The sequence below is a fragment of the Phacochoerus africanus genome, chromosome 2 (genome assembly GCF_016906955.1).
Source record: "Phacochoerus africanus isolate WHEZ1 chromosome 2, ROS_Pafr_v1, whole genome shotgun sequence".
Classification (NCBI taxonomy): domain Eukaryota; kingdom Metazoa; phylum Chordata; class Mammalia; order Artiodactyla; family Suidae; genus Phacochoerus; species Phacochoerus africanus.
This window is the reverse complement of record NC_062545.1, coordinates 18,450,612-18,467,809: the sequence shown is the minus strand read 5'-3', so window position 1 is coordinate 18,467,809 and position 17,198 is coordinate 18,450,612. Positions and strand designations below refer to the sequence as shown.

Genomic DNA, 17,198 nt, shown 5'->3' with positions numbered 1-17,198 from the left:
GTATGTGTTTTTATAGATGAAAAATATGTGATCTTCAAAAAGAGGTTTTTAAGTTGATATTAGTCAGGTAGGTGAAAATTAGAGTAGGAGTACAGTACCATAAAAGTGAAAATAATTGCTGTCTGACAAAGGCTCTGTTTTGCAAATATGTTCCCATGTCATAAAATGCAAAATAAATGCTTTTTACTAGATTGAACTTTGGTAAAGACTTAAGTTCTTGTTTTGAGCATATTCCTACCAAGTTGATTTAGAACTAGTTCAGATGGAAGTAGCAAATTTTTAGAAGTTTGGAAAGTAAGACCTATAATGAGTGGTCTTATATATAAGTTTAAGTATAAATATATATATATATTTATATATATAAATAATTCATATATATGAATTCATATATATATGAATTTTGTGGAAGATGCTTCTTAATCTAAGCACATTTTTGAGGCACTGTTTTATTTCAACTCCACAAATCATTCTCATGTATAGGTGTGGTTGAGGAAAACTGGAAAACCATGTGGGCAAAAGTATAGATTTCTTTTCTTTAAATATTCCAATTCAGTGTGTCTGGCCTGGGCTTTGACGTGTTTAAATTTTCTTAAACATTGATGGATAATGTAGAGCCAGAATTGAGACGTACTGGTTAAGTGTTTGCTAGGCAGGGCAGTAATATTTTAGTGAGGCAGATGGTAGATAAGAACCATGTTCAATACAGTGTATATAGAGAGGCTGTCATTTTAAAGCAGTTTATAGCATCTTGAGACTTGTGGTATAACCGTGGGGAAATAAGCTGACATTTCGCTCCACCATTGCCTTTGCAGACAAGGCTGTGAGACTGTGATGTATTAAGTTATTTATGAAGATGAAAAGGAACTGGAATTCTAGGTTTGAATTACTCCTCTTCCTAACAGTATATCATTGGACATTAGAACCAGCAATTAAAAAAAAAAAAAAAGGTAGATCTAATTATTTATAAAGTCTAGCCTTAAACTTGCAAGTGACCTTCCCACTGATCAGGGGAAGGAGGCAGGCCAAGCATTTTACAGATGAGAAAATTACATATGGGTTGTCCTACCACAGATCGGTTTACATATTTACTTTTTTTTGGTAATTTGCTACTTTTAGAAATTTTATTTTTTTTAAACAGGTTGTGTTATCTTTATTACAACAAATGTATGTTGCCCCTTTATTTGTTGCCGACCATTTATTCTTCAGAACAGTATAGAATAACAAAGAAATGCAAAACTTCCGTATGTTTGATTTGTTATTTATGTTCCCACAGAGTAAATGATAGAGTTGGTCTAAGAGCTCATCCTCTTCTCATTTTAAGAATGCTTTCATCAATATTCTTTGACCACATTATGGGAGTATTTAGATTTTAACTTTGTTATTGAAAAGTAGTCACATTAAGGTTCAAGACTTAGGCCGTTAGAAATAATTAATCATCCATAGTTCAGAGCCAGTTCAGAGTAGACAACTTGAAAGTTTTCTAGAATAAAGAGGTATGTATTACCCTGTTTGCTCAAGTCTAGGAATGTACTAAAAGAAGTGGTAACAGAAGTTAGTGAAAATCTTTAGGTTTTCTAATGAATTAAAATTATACTTAGGTTTTATATCTTTACAGCAGCAGGAAGGAGCAGTTTACCTTCCGAAGTCTTTCTTGGTTTGTTACCAGAGTATCTGCTTAAAGAAAGGTTCCTTCACAGTATATTACATAATTAAATGTGGGATAATTTATTACTCATTGGTTCATAAAAAAATCCATATTCTCATTTTTAAACTTTGCAGGATATAAATGTATTTTCAGAAACTGCAACAGACCTCAAAGTTCTCCAGTTGCTTTCTATTTTATATGTACTCCAATCTTCCATTTTTAGGTTGGAAAATTGATTTATGTCACTTCCGTGGCTATTGGAATAATGCTAATACTTTCTTTGCTTTTTTCCTCATTGATAGGAATTGATAAACAGATTCTCTGAGAAGATAGATAATCTTTAAAGATCTTAATAATTTACGAAGTATACCATCTTGATTTTACCACATAAGAGTAGAGGTTGTCAAAATATGTATATAATGCACAGTGATAGTCACAGAAGTGAAACTTGCTGAGGAGCTGTACTTTTAGAACTTAGCGTTGGCTGGGGTCCCATTGCTTGCTTCTTTTACTATTATTTGTTGTTCTTTGCTGACAGTACAGTAGAAATCCCAGAAGGAAGAATAAGCAATAAGAGGAACTATTGCTGTACTTGTAATACCAACCTAACACATGATCGAAAAGTAAAATGAATAGGCTGGAAATATAGATTTCATGGAATTTTAAAAACTTAAAATGGACTCTGGAAATGATCTAGTCCAACCCGCTGATAGAGACGAAAACTAGAGCATCTTCCTACCATCCTGTATTTTTTGTTGGCTTTCTGAAAAGTGAACTAATTTTACCTAAGAAGATATGAATGAACATAAACATATTTCTTAGATTTTAAAAGGACATCCGTTTATAAATATTCATTACATGCATAGCCTGCTATGTGACAAACGCTATTGCAGGCTCTGGGGGTGAAGAGGCAAGATCACTATGTTCCTATTACCTGAGACTTAAAGTCTAGGCAGCCTGTATGGAAGGCTTTCAAAACTAATCTTACAATTTCCTCACAGATACGTCCTTGTTTCCTTCAACTGGAATTAATCTACAGAACGCAATATGACTATTTAATAAGCAAGGAAGAAAATCAGTAGAACAGCATGGACATAGAACAGTATAAGGCTAAAGCCCAAATGAACTGACAATTGTGTAAATAATTAGAAAGTGTTTTTTCTTTTCAAGCTAAATTCTTTAGCTTCAAAATGAACACTATTTGGGGGGTATATGTCCACCTAACTGCTATATTGCGTTTATGTTTCTACTCTAGACTTTAAGACTTTTGAGAATAGGGACCATGAATTATATTCCCAGTGCCTATTAAAGTTCTCAATTAAGAAAAATTAAATGAATAGGTTAAGCAAACATGGTTAAGGAATATCATTTTATTGCTTGCCGTCTTTATCTTTTAAGAGCTACAAAATGGGAATTGTGGAGACCAAGTAGAATCTTTACTACAAATTCTGCGTTGTTTCCTCTTTAATTTGCCAGTTATTATTCCATCCAAATGGTAAATTTTTCAGGGTAACCTATGTGGTCTGAAGTATTCATGTGATAAGATTTTTCAGTGGTGTATTTAGGTTCGGGTCTCATTTCATTTATCCTTCTGGGTACTGCCATTTGAAGACACTTTTTTGAGGGAGGAGAGCGAAGTAAAATACATTTTTTATCTGTGATTTCTTTGATAAATTTTCTTATTTTTTTTCTGTTGTTAAATGTCACTTCTAAAACAACCCTTTATATTGCATTTTTTTCTTATGCTTTACAAGTTCTTTATATTTTGGCTGTACTTTTTTTAATAGGTTCTTAAGACAACATAACAGCAAATAGTTTTACTTGTTCAGCTTACTGTTGTGAATCAAAGCATCTTTTCCCTACTTTTTAAAGCATTTTTTTAAATTAGAATTTAAAAATTTTTATCAATATACTTTAAGGATTAATGTATTTTTAAACTATTAGATGGAATATATATGATCATAATTTATAAAGGAAAAGACATTTTTCTTGGCATTTTACTAATATATTTCTAAAACCATTCTTTGTATGATTGAGTTCTCATTTGTGTAAGAGAATGCTGTGTTTTCTTTCTCATCTATTGACTACTTCCTGTGTTTAAATCTTGAATGAAATAAAAATGTTTAAAAATTTGGTGCAGGACAGAAGGGGAAAAAAAGAGCTTAACTGCAAAAATGCTAAACTCTAGTCTTGCTTAGTCTCTTACTATTCTGTTTTTCATTTAGGTTGCTAAATTTTCATTCCTTAGGAAAGATATTTTAAAATCTCAGATAAAAGAGATTTTCAAATTATATTTAAGTGTATATTTTAACTTGTTTCATTAACTGCAGTCATTTTTGCTTTAAATCCAGACTTTTACTTTTGCCTGTTCATCTGTTACCATTTATTCAAGCTGATATAAGTTTTATTGAAATATTTTATGTACCATAAAATTCACCTTTTCAAAATGTTCATAGTTCAGTGTTTTTCACTAAATTCAGAATTATGCAATCATCAGCACTTCTTAATTTCCAATTATTTTCATTGTACCCATTAGCAGCCCCTCCCCATTACCCTTCCACCCAGTCCTGTACAATCACCAGTCTACTTTCTTTTTCTATAGATTTTTCTATTCAGGACATTTTATATAAGTGGAATCATATAATATGTAGTTTTTTTGTGATTTTTTTCCTTTAGTATGATGTTGTTAAGGTTTATTCATATTGTAGCATGTATGAGTATTGCTTTTTATGGCTGAATATTCTGTTGTGTAAAGTATCCTGCATATTTATCCATTCATCAGATGATGGGCATTTGGATTTTCCTCTTTTTTTGGTTGGTGTGAATAATGCTGCTGTGAATATTTGTGTAGAAGTTTTGTATATATGTATGTTTTCCTTTCTCTTGTTTATATCCCTAGGAGTGGAATTGCTGAGTCATGTGTTAACTCTGTGTATAACATGGAAAAATTGCCAATCTGTTTTCCAAAGTGGCTGTACCATTTTACATTCCTACCAGCAATAACTGAGGGTTTTCATTTCCCTATGTCCTCATCAACCCTTGTTGTTTTCTCTTTTTTTTTATTTCAGCCATATTCTAAGTGGTGTAAAGTGGTGTTTCCTTGTGGTTATGATTTGCATTTCCCTAATAACTAATGATGTTGAGCATCTTTTCATGTATGTTTTGGCTGTTTGCATATTTTTTGACAATTATCCATTTCCTTTCCCCATTTTTAAATTGGATTGTCTTTTCGTTGTTCAGTTGTAAAATCCCTTTATATGTTCCTGAATATTATATCCTTTTCAGGTATGTAATTCACCAGTACTGTCCCCCATTCTGTGGATTGTCTTTTCACTTTCTCAATTGTGTCCTTTGAAGCACAAATGTTTTTAATTTTGATGAAGTTCAGTTTCTCTATTTTTTCTTTTTGTGTCTTGTGTTTTTGGTATTATTTCTAAGAAACCATGACCTTACTTACACAATGATTTACTCATGTTTTCCTCCAAGAGTTTTATAGTTTTAGTTCTTATATTTAGATCTGTTTCAGAAATTTTGAGCAAGTATTTACATACAGTGCAAGGTAGGGACCCAAATTCATTCTTTCTCATGTGGATATCCAGTTGTCTCAGCACCATTTGTAGGAAAAACTCTTGTTTCTCTATTAAATTGTCTTGACATCCTTGTCAGAGTCAGTTGATTATAAATATTTGTTTCTGGACTCTGAGTTCGTTCCGTTGATCTTTATATCTGCACGAATGCTAATATCAGACTGTCTTGATTACTGTTAACATTGTAGTAAGTTTTAAAACTAGGGAAGTGTGAGTCCTTCACCTTAGTTCTGTGTCAAGATTATTTTGCTATTCTATGTCCCTTGCATTTCCATATGAATTTTAGGATCAGTTTTTCAGTTTCTAACATAGCTGGGAATGTGTTAATTTTGTAGATGAGTTTGGTGAACTTTGCTGTCTTCACAATATTGTCTTCTGTTTCACGAGTGTAGGACATCTTTCCACTTACTTAGATCTTGTTTCAACAGTGTTTTGTACTTTTCGGTGTAGAAGTCCTGCACTTATTTGGATAAACTTAGATTCCTAAGTATTTTAGTTTTTGTGTTATAAGTGGAATTATTTCTTCTTTTTATTCAAACATTTTATTCCTTTTTTTTATTAACGTATAGTTGATTTACAATGTTTCTTCAGATTCTATTGTATAGTAAAGTGACCCAATCACACACATTTCCCTGCTCTGTACAGTAGGACCCCATTGTCTTATCCATTCCAAATGTAACAATTTACATACAGAAAACCCCCAAAATGCCCATCCATCCCACTCCCTCTGCTTTCCCTCCTCTTCTTTGGGTAAATTTATTCTTAGTGTTTTAGCTTTTGTGTTGTTCTTGTAAGTGGAATTATTTTCTTAATTGATTTCTTAATTCCACTTCAGATAGTTTATTGCCAGTGTATAAACATACAGTTGATTTTTGTATCTTCTGTTGTGTAACCATGCTAACCTCATTTATTCATTCTAATAGTTTTTTAGTAGATTTTTTAGTTTATCCTAAATTTTAAAATTTACACGTTTCCATCTACAAGGTCATGTAAAAATAGTTTTATTTCTTCCTTTCCAATATGGACACTTTGTATTTCCTTTTCTTGCCTGTTTTCCGCAGCTAGAACACTGTGTATGATGTTGAATAGAAATGGTAAGAGTGGACATTGTCTTTTTACTGAGCTTTAGCACAAAAGCGTCCAGCTCTTCAGCATTAAGTGTAATGTTAATTAATAACGTTAAATATATGCCCTTTGTCAGGTTGAGGAAGTTCCCTTGTTGAGTGCAAGGGTGTTGGATTTTGTCAAAGGCTTTTTCTATGTCTTTTGAGATAATCATGTGGTTTTTGTCCTTTATATTGCCTATTTAATGTTTGATTCTTTGAGTTTTTTGAAGACAGGGTTGTTTACTCCTTTTAGTATCTTTCTTAACTTTGCTAAGAATGTTTGGTAGCTCATCTTTTTGGACATGATATTTGTAAGGAGGCTCCTACCCCCCAAATTTCTAGAATTGGAGTACAGAGCTCCAGGTTTTTGCTTATTATGCTTGGCTGTAGTGCTTCATTATTAAAGTAAGTGTTTATTACCATGAAATAACTGAAAAATGAATCTAGAAAACTTTTTTGATTGGCATATTGTTTATGCCTAATTGGTTTTATGGTGTTTACTTGCTAGTAAAAGTTACATTTGATCTAGTTTTATGGTCTTGGACTAGTCTGCCTTTAGTAGTACTGATTGTGTTTCTTCTCTTAATTCTCCAGTTTTAAAATGACTTAGAAGTCAGGAAGTGACATTTGCACATGAAAATTGCAAATTTCTTTCTTTTTCGAGCAGTGAGGCTCCATGATGATGGGGTGTGCGTGCGCGTGTGTGTGTGTATGTGTGTGTGTGTGTGTTTTCTAGAGTGAGACTGCCTCTTTTCAAACCCCAGCATCCTTACTAATGCTTTGGGTGAGTTATTTAACCTTGTTGTACCTGAGATTTCTTATTTGTAAAAAAGGACCTCATAACAGAGGTACTTTTGTGAGGTAATAATATATAGTGCTTGACACATTAAGTGTTCAATAAATCTTAAACTGCTGTCATTGATGATAATGATGATATTCTTAAAAGCCCCTTAATTCCTCTTTTTTCCCCTCTCTTTCCAACCAAATATGTCTGTTATATAATAAATAACCATTTATTCATTGGGGCAATTGAAGGCTTATTTTGAATTTGTATTTGATGGTACAGTGTTATGAAGTAAGTGGTTTTTACTGAATCTCGTCTTTTGTTTCTGCTTATGTCCTTAGGTATGTCTTCCCCATTAATTGCTGGTTTTGTGATGTTTTCCTTAAATATGTTTTCCCATGTTACTTACGTAGAGGATTCTTTGCAAGACATTTGGTCCTGTCCAAAATGTCCATGAGCATATTTGGTTCATGAGAAATGGTTTTGGACAAGACCCAATATCAAGGACCTTGTGATGTGAACCAGACGTCTCCATGTATGTTTTGGACAGGACCAAATATGACTAAATATAAAGAGCCTTCTGGTGTAGACCAAATGTCTTATGGTCATATTAGACAGGACTAAATGTCTGCTCACCCAGAGGATCATGTCTAAATTCAAAGACTTGCTTTCAGAGACTCTGCTCCCAACCCAACAGGCTTGCCTTCTGCAGCTCCCCTTTGGGAGTTAGAACTGTGCTTGTCTGGATATAAACATTGAGTGTAGCTGTACAGGAAGCATGTGATGTATGTCATGGATCAGATAAACTGTTGGTATACTGCAGAAACAAAGATGATCAGTAGGATTAGGTAGATATCATAGTGCTTGATAGGTTAGCAGTAAAAAAAAAAATCGAGACTGCAGATATCTAAGGAAGATTGCAACATTTTGTAAAGAATATATGGGAGTTCAAAATTAGAAGGTAAGATAAATTGACGTCAAGAAATATTCCATGTAGCCTTATAATTTGGCTTTTCCTTACAGTAGATTCATGCATATATATATATATATATATATATATATATATATATACAAGAGCAGACCTCAGATTAATAAATGAATATTTCTGTATTTAATGTTGTTGCAGAATTGTTCAATGGGTAATCATTCCTTTTGGTTCTTCTTCATGTTCGTTTCAGATGGTTTTTCTCATTTACTTTTGAACAGAGCTACTAATACCTGAGAGTTTAGCAAGCAGATCTTTGTTATAGTGATTGACTGCTTTTTAATAAAACTATTAGCACTCGGTAATGACAATATTAGGAGGACCATATATGCAAAAAGCAATAGTCATTATAGTTAGGAAAGGATATGAATATTTGCATGTATGACATGGTCTTTTGTAATCTAATATAATCAGATTTGATATTTTCTTACATTCTGATATGTTCACTGTGAGTTAACTTCAGTTCTTGCTGTTAAGTAATGATAATAGCTGCCATCTGGTTAGTATACTCTGTAGTTATAATTCCTGCCACCCTTCTTCAAGCCAGACCAGATAGCACTTTATAGAGAAAGTTGAGAGGCGTAGTAATTCCCAGGGCATAGCAGCTCATTATAGAGCTACCATATGAATTATCTTCAAAGTCGCTATACTGAGATAGCGACTCACGTGTCCCTGAGGCACCTAAACAGTAACAGTTACCAAAACAAATTACTGATGCTGCTTCTCCAGCAATTTGGATTTAGTCAATTTGCTATAGAGCCAGAATTCTGACACTACCAGGATTGAGAACTACTTACTCTAAAATTTGTGTTCTTTCTACACTAATATCTCCTGATTGTATGTAAGCAATATCCATTCCTTAAAATTTAATTTTACTAACCCAAACTCCCAGTTCATTGCACTCTCTCCCCCTTGGCAAGTCTGTTCTCCATGTCTGTGAGTCTGTTTTTGTCACATAAATAGGTTCATTTGTGCCATGTTTTAGATTCCAAATATGTGGTATCAAACGGTATTTTTGTCTTTCTCTTTCTGACTTTGGGGTTAGTAGATGCACACTATTACATTTAGAATGGATAAGCAATGAGGTCCTGCTGTATAGCACAGGGAACTATATCCAATTACTTGGGACAGAACATGATGGAAGATAATATGAGAAAAAATATATATATATATGAATGACTGGGTCACTTTGCTGTATAGCTGAAATTGACAGAACATTGTAAATCAACTATACCATAATGAACATTTAAAAAAATTTAATAAATTTTTTGTTATTATGATTTGTTATTAATGATTTGTTACACTTTTTTTTTTTCCCAATCCATAGGCGCCTTTTAAGTGTTAGCAGCCTTCAGGGCTGGCTGCAGCATAGTACTACCCTATCCAAAGGAAGAGGGAAATTAATCAGTAGCAACTTAGAGAAAAATCACTTTTCTGAGCCTCGGAATTATCATCCATAAAATAGAGATAACAAGCTTTCAGAATTATCATGAGGCTTTAGATTCAGTAGCTAAAATTTAGCATATACTCAGTAAGTGGTTCTTATCAAGAAAAATACATTTTTCATTTTAGGTAGAAGTAGAATGACTATATTAACATTGTAAAAAGTATACTTTAATGTGGAATAATGTCACACACACAGTAAGAATAAAATCTTACTTAAGCTCCATGTATCTGACTTCTTAGATTTACCCTTTTCATTCTCTATGAATAAAATATTAATAGATGCCCACAGCATACTGAAGTGTCAAGACCAGTAGACTACTTCCCAAGAAGCTCAGATTAGTAAAGCTATTTGCATATTCTTCACCAACCAAGAATCGATCTGGGTTTTCTGTATTCTCAAATCTGTTTGTGTGTGTTTGTTTTTGATATTTAAGTAATTCACTTTAATGGTATATAACAATAATTATGAAATATGAATGCAAATACTTTTTAAAAAATATGTATATAAAAATCTAAGATAAATACTCTGGAAAGACTTCAGGAAGGTCAGTCAGTTAAACTTTCTTGTCTGATGCTATGTGGATAAGATAACAGTAGATGATTGGGAAAGAAGTAATAAGAGCTGTCTGTGAATGCTGCACTTAGATTGCATTGCCAGTATCTTTAAAGTTCCATTTAAAAAATTAAACTGCTTATCTTAGACCTGGGTAGTTTTGGCTATGTTTTATTTAAGAATAACAATTCTGAACCCTAGTATAGGTCCATACTTAGAATGTCTTTGGCTGATATCACAAGAATAGCAAAATTGTGAGTATTTTATGAAAAAAATATGTAAGGTAAGTAGAATTTTTATGATTCTTTAAAAAAGCTCACATTTTAAAAAATCGATTTAGTTAAAAAATACTGATCTGGTCAGGTAAGAGAAATTTTACTCCATTCATGTAAGGTGGGGATATAAAATATGCTAATTGGTGCCAGAAAGAATAATTTAGGTGAAAAAATTAAAATTACCTTTAAAAATTAGTTATTTCCTAGACTTAGAAATATTAGCTAAAAGGGCACGGTCTCTGCTGTCACTTGACAGGAGAAGTGGATGAGCAGAGATGTAGACCTCTTTCTTTGGGATACCAGGGTATAATTTGGCACTGGACTTCCAAGTGCCAGTACTAGCAATTTGAAATTCAGGCTTCACATAGTGGCATTTGGGCAGGTGATACAGCCAAAATTCTCTACTGATGATGATGATAATAATAGTAATAAAAAAACTTTAAGAGTATAAAAGAGTAAGGTACTATAGGCTGAACATGTTCAATTCGTATATTAGTTTATAAAGTAATAGAAGAGTTAATTGCTAGTAATAAAATGAAAAAAAATCCATGAAAATATCACTTAGAAGGACTTCTAGAAATCAAAAGGAAAAAAATGTATAGGAAATAGATATTTAACCTTTGGTGCAATTATTTTTAATTAAGAAGAACCCTATATTAATAGAATATAGAATATAAAAATGTATAGGAAATAGATATTTAACCTTTGGTGCAATTATTTTTAATTAAGAAGAACCCTATATTAATAGAATATAGAAATTCACTTGAGTGTGAATTTGCATAAATAGGGCTGTAATTTTATTAAATCCCAACTAATTTTATTTTTAGATTTAACTTTATTTTCAATTAATGTTAACTAGTGAAAAGTAGATCAGTGTACTGATCTACTTAAAATGACTGAAGTTTAGGAAGGTAAAAGGCTGTAACAGTGCCTGGCACATAGTAGGTTCTGTAAGTGTTTGAGTTTCTTCTTTTTTTTTTCTTTACTTAGCATACCCTGTTAAGAGTATAGGCTCTGAGAGCTCTCTTGTGGCACAGTAGGTTAAGGATCTGGTGTCACAGCAGTAGCTTGGGTCACTGCTGTGACGTGGGTTTATCCTTGGCCCAGCAATTTCCATGTGCTGCACACAGCCAAAAAACAAAAAACAACAACAAAAAAAGAGAGGTATAGATTCTGGAATTAGAATACTTTTTCTAGTTGTGTGACACTTGGGACAAGTTAATTTCTCTGTGTTTTATCTCCTTATCTGTTTATATGGGGAAGTAGTATATTTTAAAAAACTTGGTGATGATTAAATGAATTAATACATATAACATGTTTAATATAATGCACTCTATATAGAAGATGCTCTGCATTTCCTGTTATACGCAAATGGATAGGTACCTGCATATTAATCTGTATTTGAGCATATTGCAAAATATTGATAAATTCATTGGTAATATAACATGCCACAGGAATGAAAAATGCCAGTAAAAAGATTGTTGTTTCTAAAAGCAGTACTCCAAAATGACACATTTGTCTACTTTTGCCGACTTGGGCAAAATTGGATGCTGTATAGATCAACTACCTTTTCTCTTCTTTTTATTTTAAATGAAAGAAAAAGACTGGAGCCAGAGAAAAGGATATGAAATATATTTAGCTTTTTTCTGTATATTGCTATTTTTAATACTTTTTTTTTTTCCTTCAAGGGACAGTTGTCTTATCTCTTTTAGAACTGAAATCTGAGACTTCTGATTATCAACAGAATCTAGCTGATGAGATCAGTGTGTAAGAAAACTAACTCTAAACCTCAACCTAAGTAAATAGCCTGTATTGAATATCAGGTCATCGAAATATTTGTGAGTCTGTTATATAACTTATCAGTTGCTCTAAAAAGCCCACACATACCCTAAGCTCCTTAATGAAATGAATGACAGCTTTGGACGTCCAGGAGTAGAATGTTATTGCCAACATGACAGTGGAGCTGCAGTGATCCAGCTCCAGTTCCTGATTAATGAGGTTAGTGAATTGCTTTTATCTCTCCTGCTTATGTATGAAATAGGGCCACATCTCATCTTTCAGAATTCTTGCATGCAATTTTATTTAAATATTTGAACAAAAACGAATTTCTTGTAGGTCAGAGCTAATAGTAATTCATTTTAAAGCATCATCATGGACAGTTACATAAATAATGTAAGATGTTTCTCAAAACAGTGTTGAAAATAGAATGGCATAGGTAGATCTTTTTTATTTCAGGATATTGAAAGTTATGTAACATGTAAAAATCCATATTAAATTTTTTTTCAAAGATTGGCCTTATTTTAAATAACAAGATGTACTTCTCCAATGAGTTATTTTGAAATGCAACCAGGAAACCAAAATCTATTAGAAATGTTATTGTCCAAAAGTTCTTACTGTATCACTTATTGAAGTAATTGATGCCTTCCTTTTTGATAGGGTATAAAGTTTAGAAGAAGCTGTAAAAACATCATATATTAGCAAAGTGAACAAAGTGTTTGCAAGTGTTAAAAAAGAGTGAGCAGCTCTGACAATAGATAACAACGGCGAGTAGTGACGGCGAGTAGTGGTCCTAGAAGGAAGAAAAATGAATTACTGCAGAAAAGATTCTGCTATACTTAGATGTGAGGATAGTTTGTGGGGTTTTTTGTGTTTTTTTTTGTTTTTGTTTTTTTTGCCCCTAGGTTCTTGGGTTCCATGAAATAAATTTTTAGACTTATATGAGAGAGGAAGAAATACTTCATCCTTTTTTTTTTTCATATCAGAGGATTTAAGAGAGGCAGCATGAATGTAAAGAGCTAGATTGTAATATAAAAATTTTAGTAAAACTATCATCCAAATTATATGCAGTTGGGTAGGTCAGAGAAGTGATTTTTAAAAACTTCAGTGTTCTGTGTAGGTCTGATAATAGGCTTGGTAAAATACTAAATACAGAGGAAAAGTAGCACAATGTAGGAAGTTGTTGAATCTATATGTGAGATTATTTTTCATTTTTAAGAATTATGAAATAATTAGACTGGCAGTGAGTTTCAGACTAGAGAGGTACTGTATACCCTTCCCCCACATCCCCAATAACATTTTATATATAACAGTAATTTAAGAGAAAGACATCAGTAAAATACTGTTAACTAGACTACAGACCTTTAGATTTCACCACCAGTTGTGCATGGACTCATTGTATGTACATGTGTGTGGTTTTGTGCAGTTTTCTTGCATATATATATGTATTTTGCAGAATGACCAACAGAAACAAGGTACAGAGCAGTTCCATCACTGTGGAGGAATGCCCTCAGGCTACCCCTTTTTAATTGTCCCCTCCTGCTCTCAGTCCCACTCCCTGGCTACCACTGACCTATGCTCCGTCTTTATACTTGGGTTAAGATTATATTTTTAAAGCAGTATGAAACAATATAAATAACATTTTAGAAATCTTAACTCATTGATTCCTTATTCATAATACAGGATTCTTTTCTATAGAATTTGTCATAAAGTTCTTCATGACTCTTTTATTTTTCATGCTTAAACATCACTTTTTAAGTACTTAAAATGACAATTTAAAAATGCTAAGCAAAGTAATATTTAAATGGAGAGGGCTATGGAAATCTGACAGTTGGGAGTAGCTGTTTGCTTTCAGTTTTGGAAAACCATATGTAGGTGAGGGAGCCATCATAGGCAGTCCACGATTACTGCTGTTTTGGCTCTGCATCTTCTCTTCCTTAAGATACTAAGATGGGGTAAACATCTTGGAGAAAGAAAGATGACCTGGTCTGAAACTATGATGGAAATAAAAATGAAGAGTGAAAAATCTTTGATACTCTGAATCCTTTGAGTTTCTCTGCTTCAGAGTGATACGGATAAGAGGATGCTTTCTAGTGAAAGGGAGAGTATGTGGATTTCATGTATCTCAACTTTCCAGCAGTCATAGCAGTAGTTCCACAATGGAGTTACCTGCAGAGAGTTTCAAAGGTGGAAAGGACTTGGAGAGGTCATTTAATGTAAATCTTGTCTTTAGAGCTAGCTATGTTAGTTCTCTTGTACAAATGAGAAACTCTATTTTATTTATTTATTCATGTCTTTTTTTAGGGCCTTACCTGTGATATATGGAAGTTCCTGGGCTGAGGGCCGATTTGGAGCCTCAGATGCTGGCCTATACCACAACCACAGCAACATGGGATCCAAGCCCCAATGAGCGAGGCTGGGGATCGATCCCATGTTCTCATGGATACTAGTCGGGTTCGTTACCGCTGAGCCATGGCGGGAACTCCAGATACTCTCCTGTTTTAGAAGAGGGGGATTTTAAGGTTTTTCATCATAACCTAAAGGATTGGAATTGCAAATCATTTTTGAAATTAATATAAATTCTTCATGTTGCATCTTTTGTCTTATTCTCTCAGTATGATGAAGTATATCCGATTCTCTTGAAGAAAAACATTTATATGTCTAGTAAGTCAGCCTCTGTCTACAGATTCTTAATCCTATTCATACATCAGAATCACCTCTGGAGATTTTTAAGAATAACAATTACAGTTATCCTTGCTCTGAAAATTATGACTTGTCAGATTTGAGATGAGACTGAGCCCCTTGTTTGATTATCACATATTGCCAAAAATTTTCTTCTCCATACTTAATAGTATTTAATAGTAACAGCTGTTTTAACTTTCTAAATTAGTCAGATTGTTCAACCCTTGGAACATTGAAATTATAGGGTGCTGAATGCTGTCTTTGTCTTCCATATCATTCCAGTAGTAGAATTATGATTAGGCCAATTACATACATAAGGATTTGTCTTAAGCCAAATAAAATGGGAGAGCTTCTTCATATTTTTCTTTTTTAGTCAAGGAAGTATGTACAACAGGGACCAAGTAACTTTGAGTTTGACCTCTAATTTTATATAACTAGTTATCAACTATAAATATATCCAGTTAGATCCTAGTATTATGTTAAATTATACTTAAGTTGTTGAAATTGAAGCAATTTTTACACACACACACACACACACATAAACATACACACACATAATACATCTTTTACACCTGTTGTTTAGAATTTGGGTAAGGCAAATGTTTCTCAGAACTAAATGTATTGCCAGAAAGTTTTGCAATTTGAGATGGAGATGTTTTTGGTAGCTGTTCAGTAGCATTAATGTTTGTAAATGTATTCCATATAAAGTACATTATACTTTATTTTTAAGGGAGCTCTTGTGAGTGCCTTGGCTGATGACACCTTACATTTATGGAATTTACGTCAAAAGAGACCTGCCATACTACATTCACTTAAATTTTGCAGAGAAAGGTAAGAATTCTCTCAGTTATTTTATATAGGGATATTTGCTATTCTATTTTGAAAATTTTCTTTGAATTTTATTCTTTTATTATGGTGGATTGTATGCACAATCGAGAAAATAATTCAAACACTTCAAAGCATATACAGTAAAAAACAAATTTCCTCCCTTTCCATACCCATATTCCTCTCCACAGGTAACCATGTAAATTTCTTTTGTATCCTTTTAGAAACACAGTCTGTATACATAAGCAAATATCTCACCATATAGCTTTATTTATATAAAAAGGAAAGCTTTATGTATTCTTTCTGTAACTTGTGTTCATGTAACAGTATACCTGATTGTTTCATATTGGTTATGTTTAAATCTTTAGTAATTTTCACAACTGCATGTTATTCCATTGTATGGAAGTGCCATCATTTATTCAGTCAGTCTTTATCAGTTGACTGGAACATGCAGTATATCCAGGACTGGAGTTGATATAAATGAATAGTTATATCGTTTTCAGTCTGCTGTTCATTATTCTCTGTTGTGATGTTACATATATTTCTTTGTCCATTTATACAAATATATCTGTAAGATAAATCTGTAGAAATCAAATGACTTGGTCATAGACCTATGAGTATTTTTGCTTTTGTTGGAAAGGCCTTTTTCACTCTAATTTTATTAAATTAGACCTGTGAGTTTTTTTGCTTTCATTGGGAAGGCTTTTTTCACTCTAATTTTATTAAACATCCTCTCATATTTTCTTATAATACTCTTAAAGCTGCATTTTTATGCTTAATCTTTGATGCATGTGGAATTTATTTTGGCATGAATTAGGAGTAGGGAATATAATTTTGGCATGAATTAGGAGTAGGGAATATAGCTCCCTCCATTGCTTATGCGAGAGATTTTTTGATGTGAACGTGTATGTTAAGGTTAAGAAGTCTGAGTTTAGGTAGTATCTTAATGAAGGAGAGGTACTATCTATCAAGCCATGCCTGTGGGAAGGCAGGCATTAGGCCTTTCCAAGGAAGAGACCCTTTCCTCTGATGCTGTTGATAAATGTCAGTCCATACAGGATATATAAACCGATTCAGTCTGTTGGTGAGCCTGGGCTTCTGCCCACTGTGGCCCTCCAAAGCGGGCAGCTAAAGAGGCTGCTGGGAATATAGCAGTTTAAACTTTTCTAGCCAACACCAGGGTGTGTCTACATTGTATCCAGACCACAGATAGTAGGGGGTCATTAGCAAAGTTTGCTCTTGGAGTATGTCTTGTCTGGGAAGATAAATCACCTATGTGGATTGGAATCCTGGTTCTTCTCCCAGGACAGGGGCAGAAGTTTAGGAGGAGTTAATGGAAAGAGGCAGGGATGAGATAGGGAAGGAAGAGAAAGCAAAAAGTCAAGATGCAATCCTTTTCTACCTGATTGGGGTTGGGCCAGCCTCTCAACTTGCTGGGCAGTTTCGTAGTCTCTTTGCCAGTGGGATCTCAGGGACAACTCTCCATCAGCCTCAAATGCCATTGGGCTGGTGGAAATGGTGGTGGCATCTTAGC

General features: G+C 33.3%; 1 protein-coding gene across 3 annotated transcripts in view; it reads left to right on the top strand.

Moving 5' to 3' along the window:
* STXBP5 (syntaxin binding protein 5) overlaps window positions 1-17,198 on the top strand; it is a 170,945-nt gene that overhangs the window by 15,053 nt on the left and 138,694 nt on the right. For all 3 annotated transcript variants that reach the window (XR_007133504.1, XM_047769986.1, XM_047769988.1), the window contains exons 3-4: window positions 12,298-12,379; window positions 15,570-15,670. Coding sequence is in view for 2 of the 3 variants with exons in the window: in XM_047769986.1 (XP_047625942.1) it covers window positions 12,298-12,379; window positions 15,570-15,670 (183 nt within the window). In the remaining variant the exon portion in view is untranslated. The remainder of the gene's footprint in view (window positions 1-12,297; window positions 12,380-15,569; window positions 15,671-17,198) is intronic.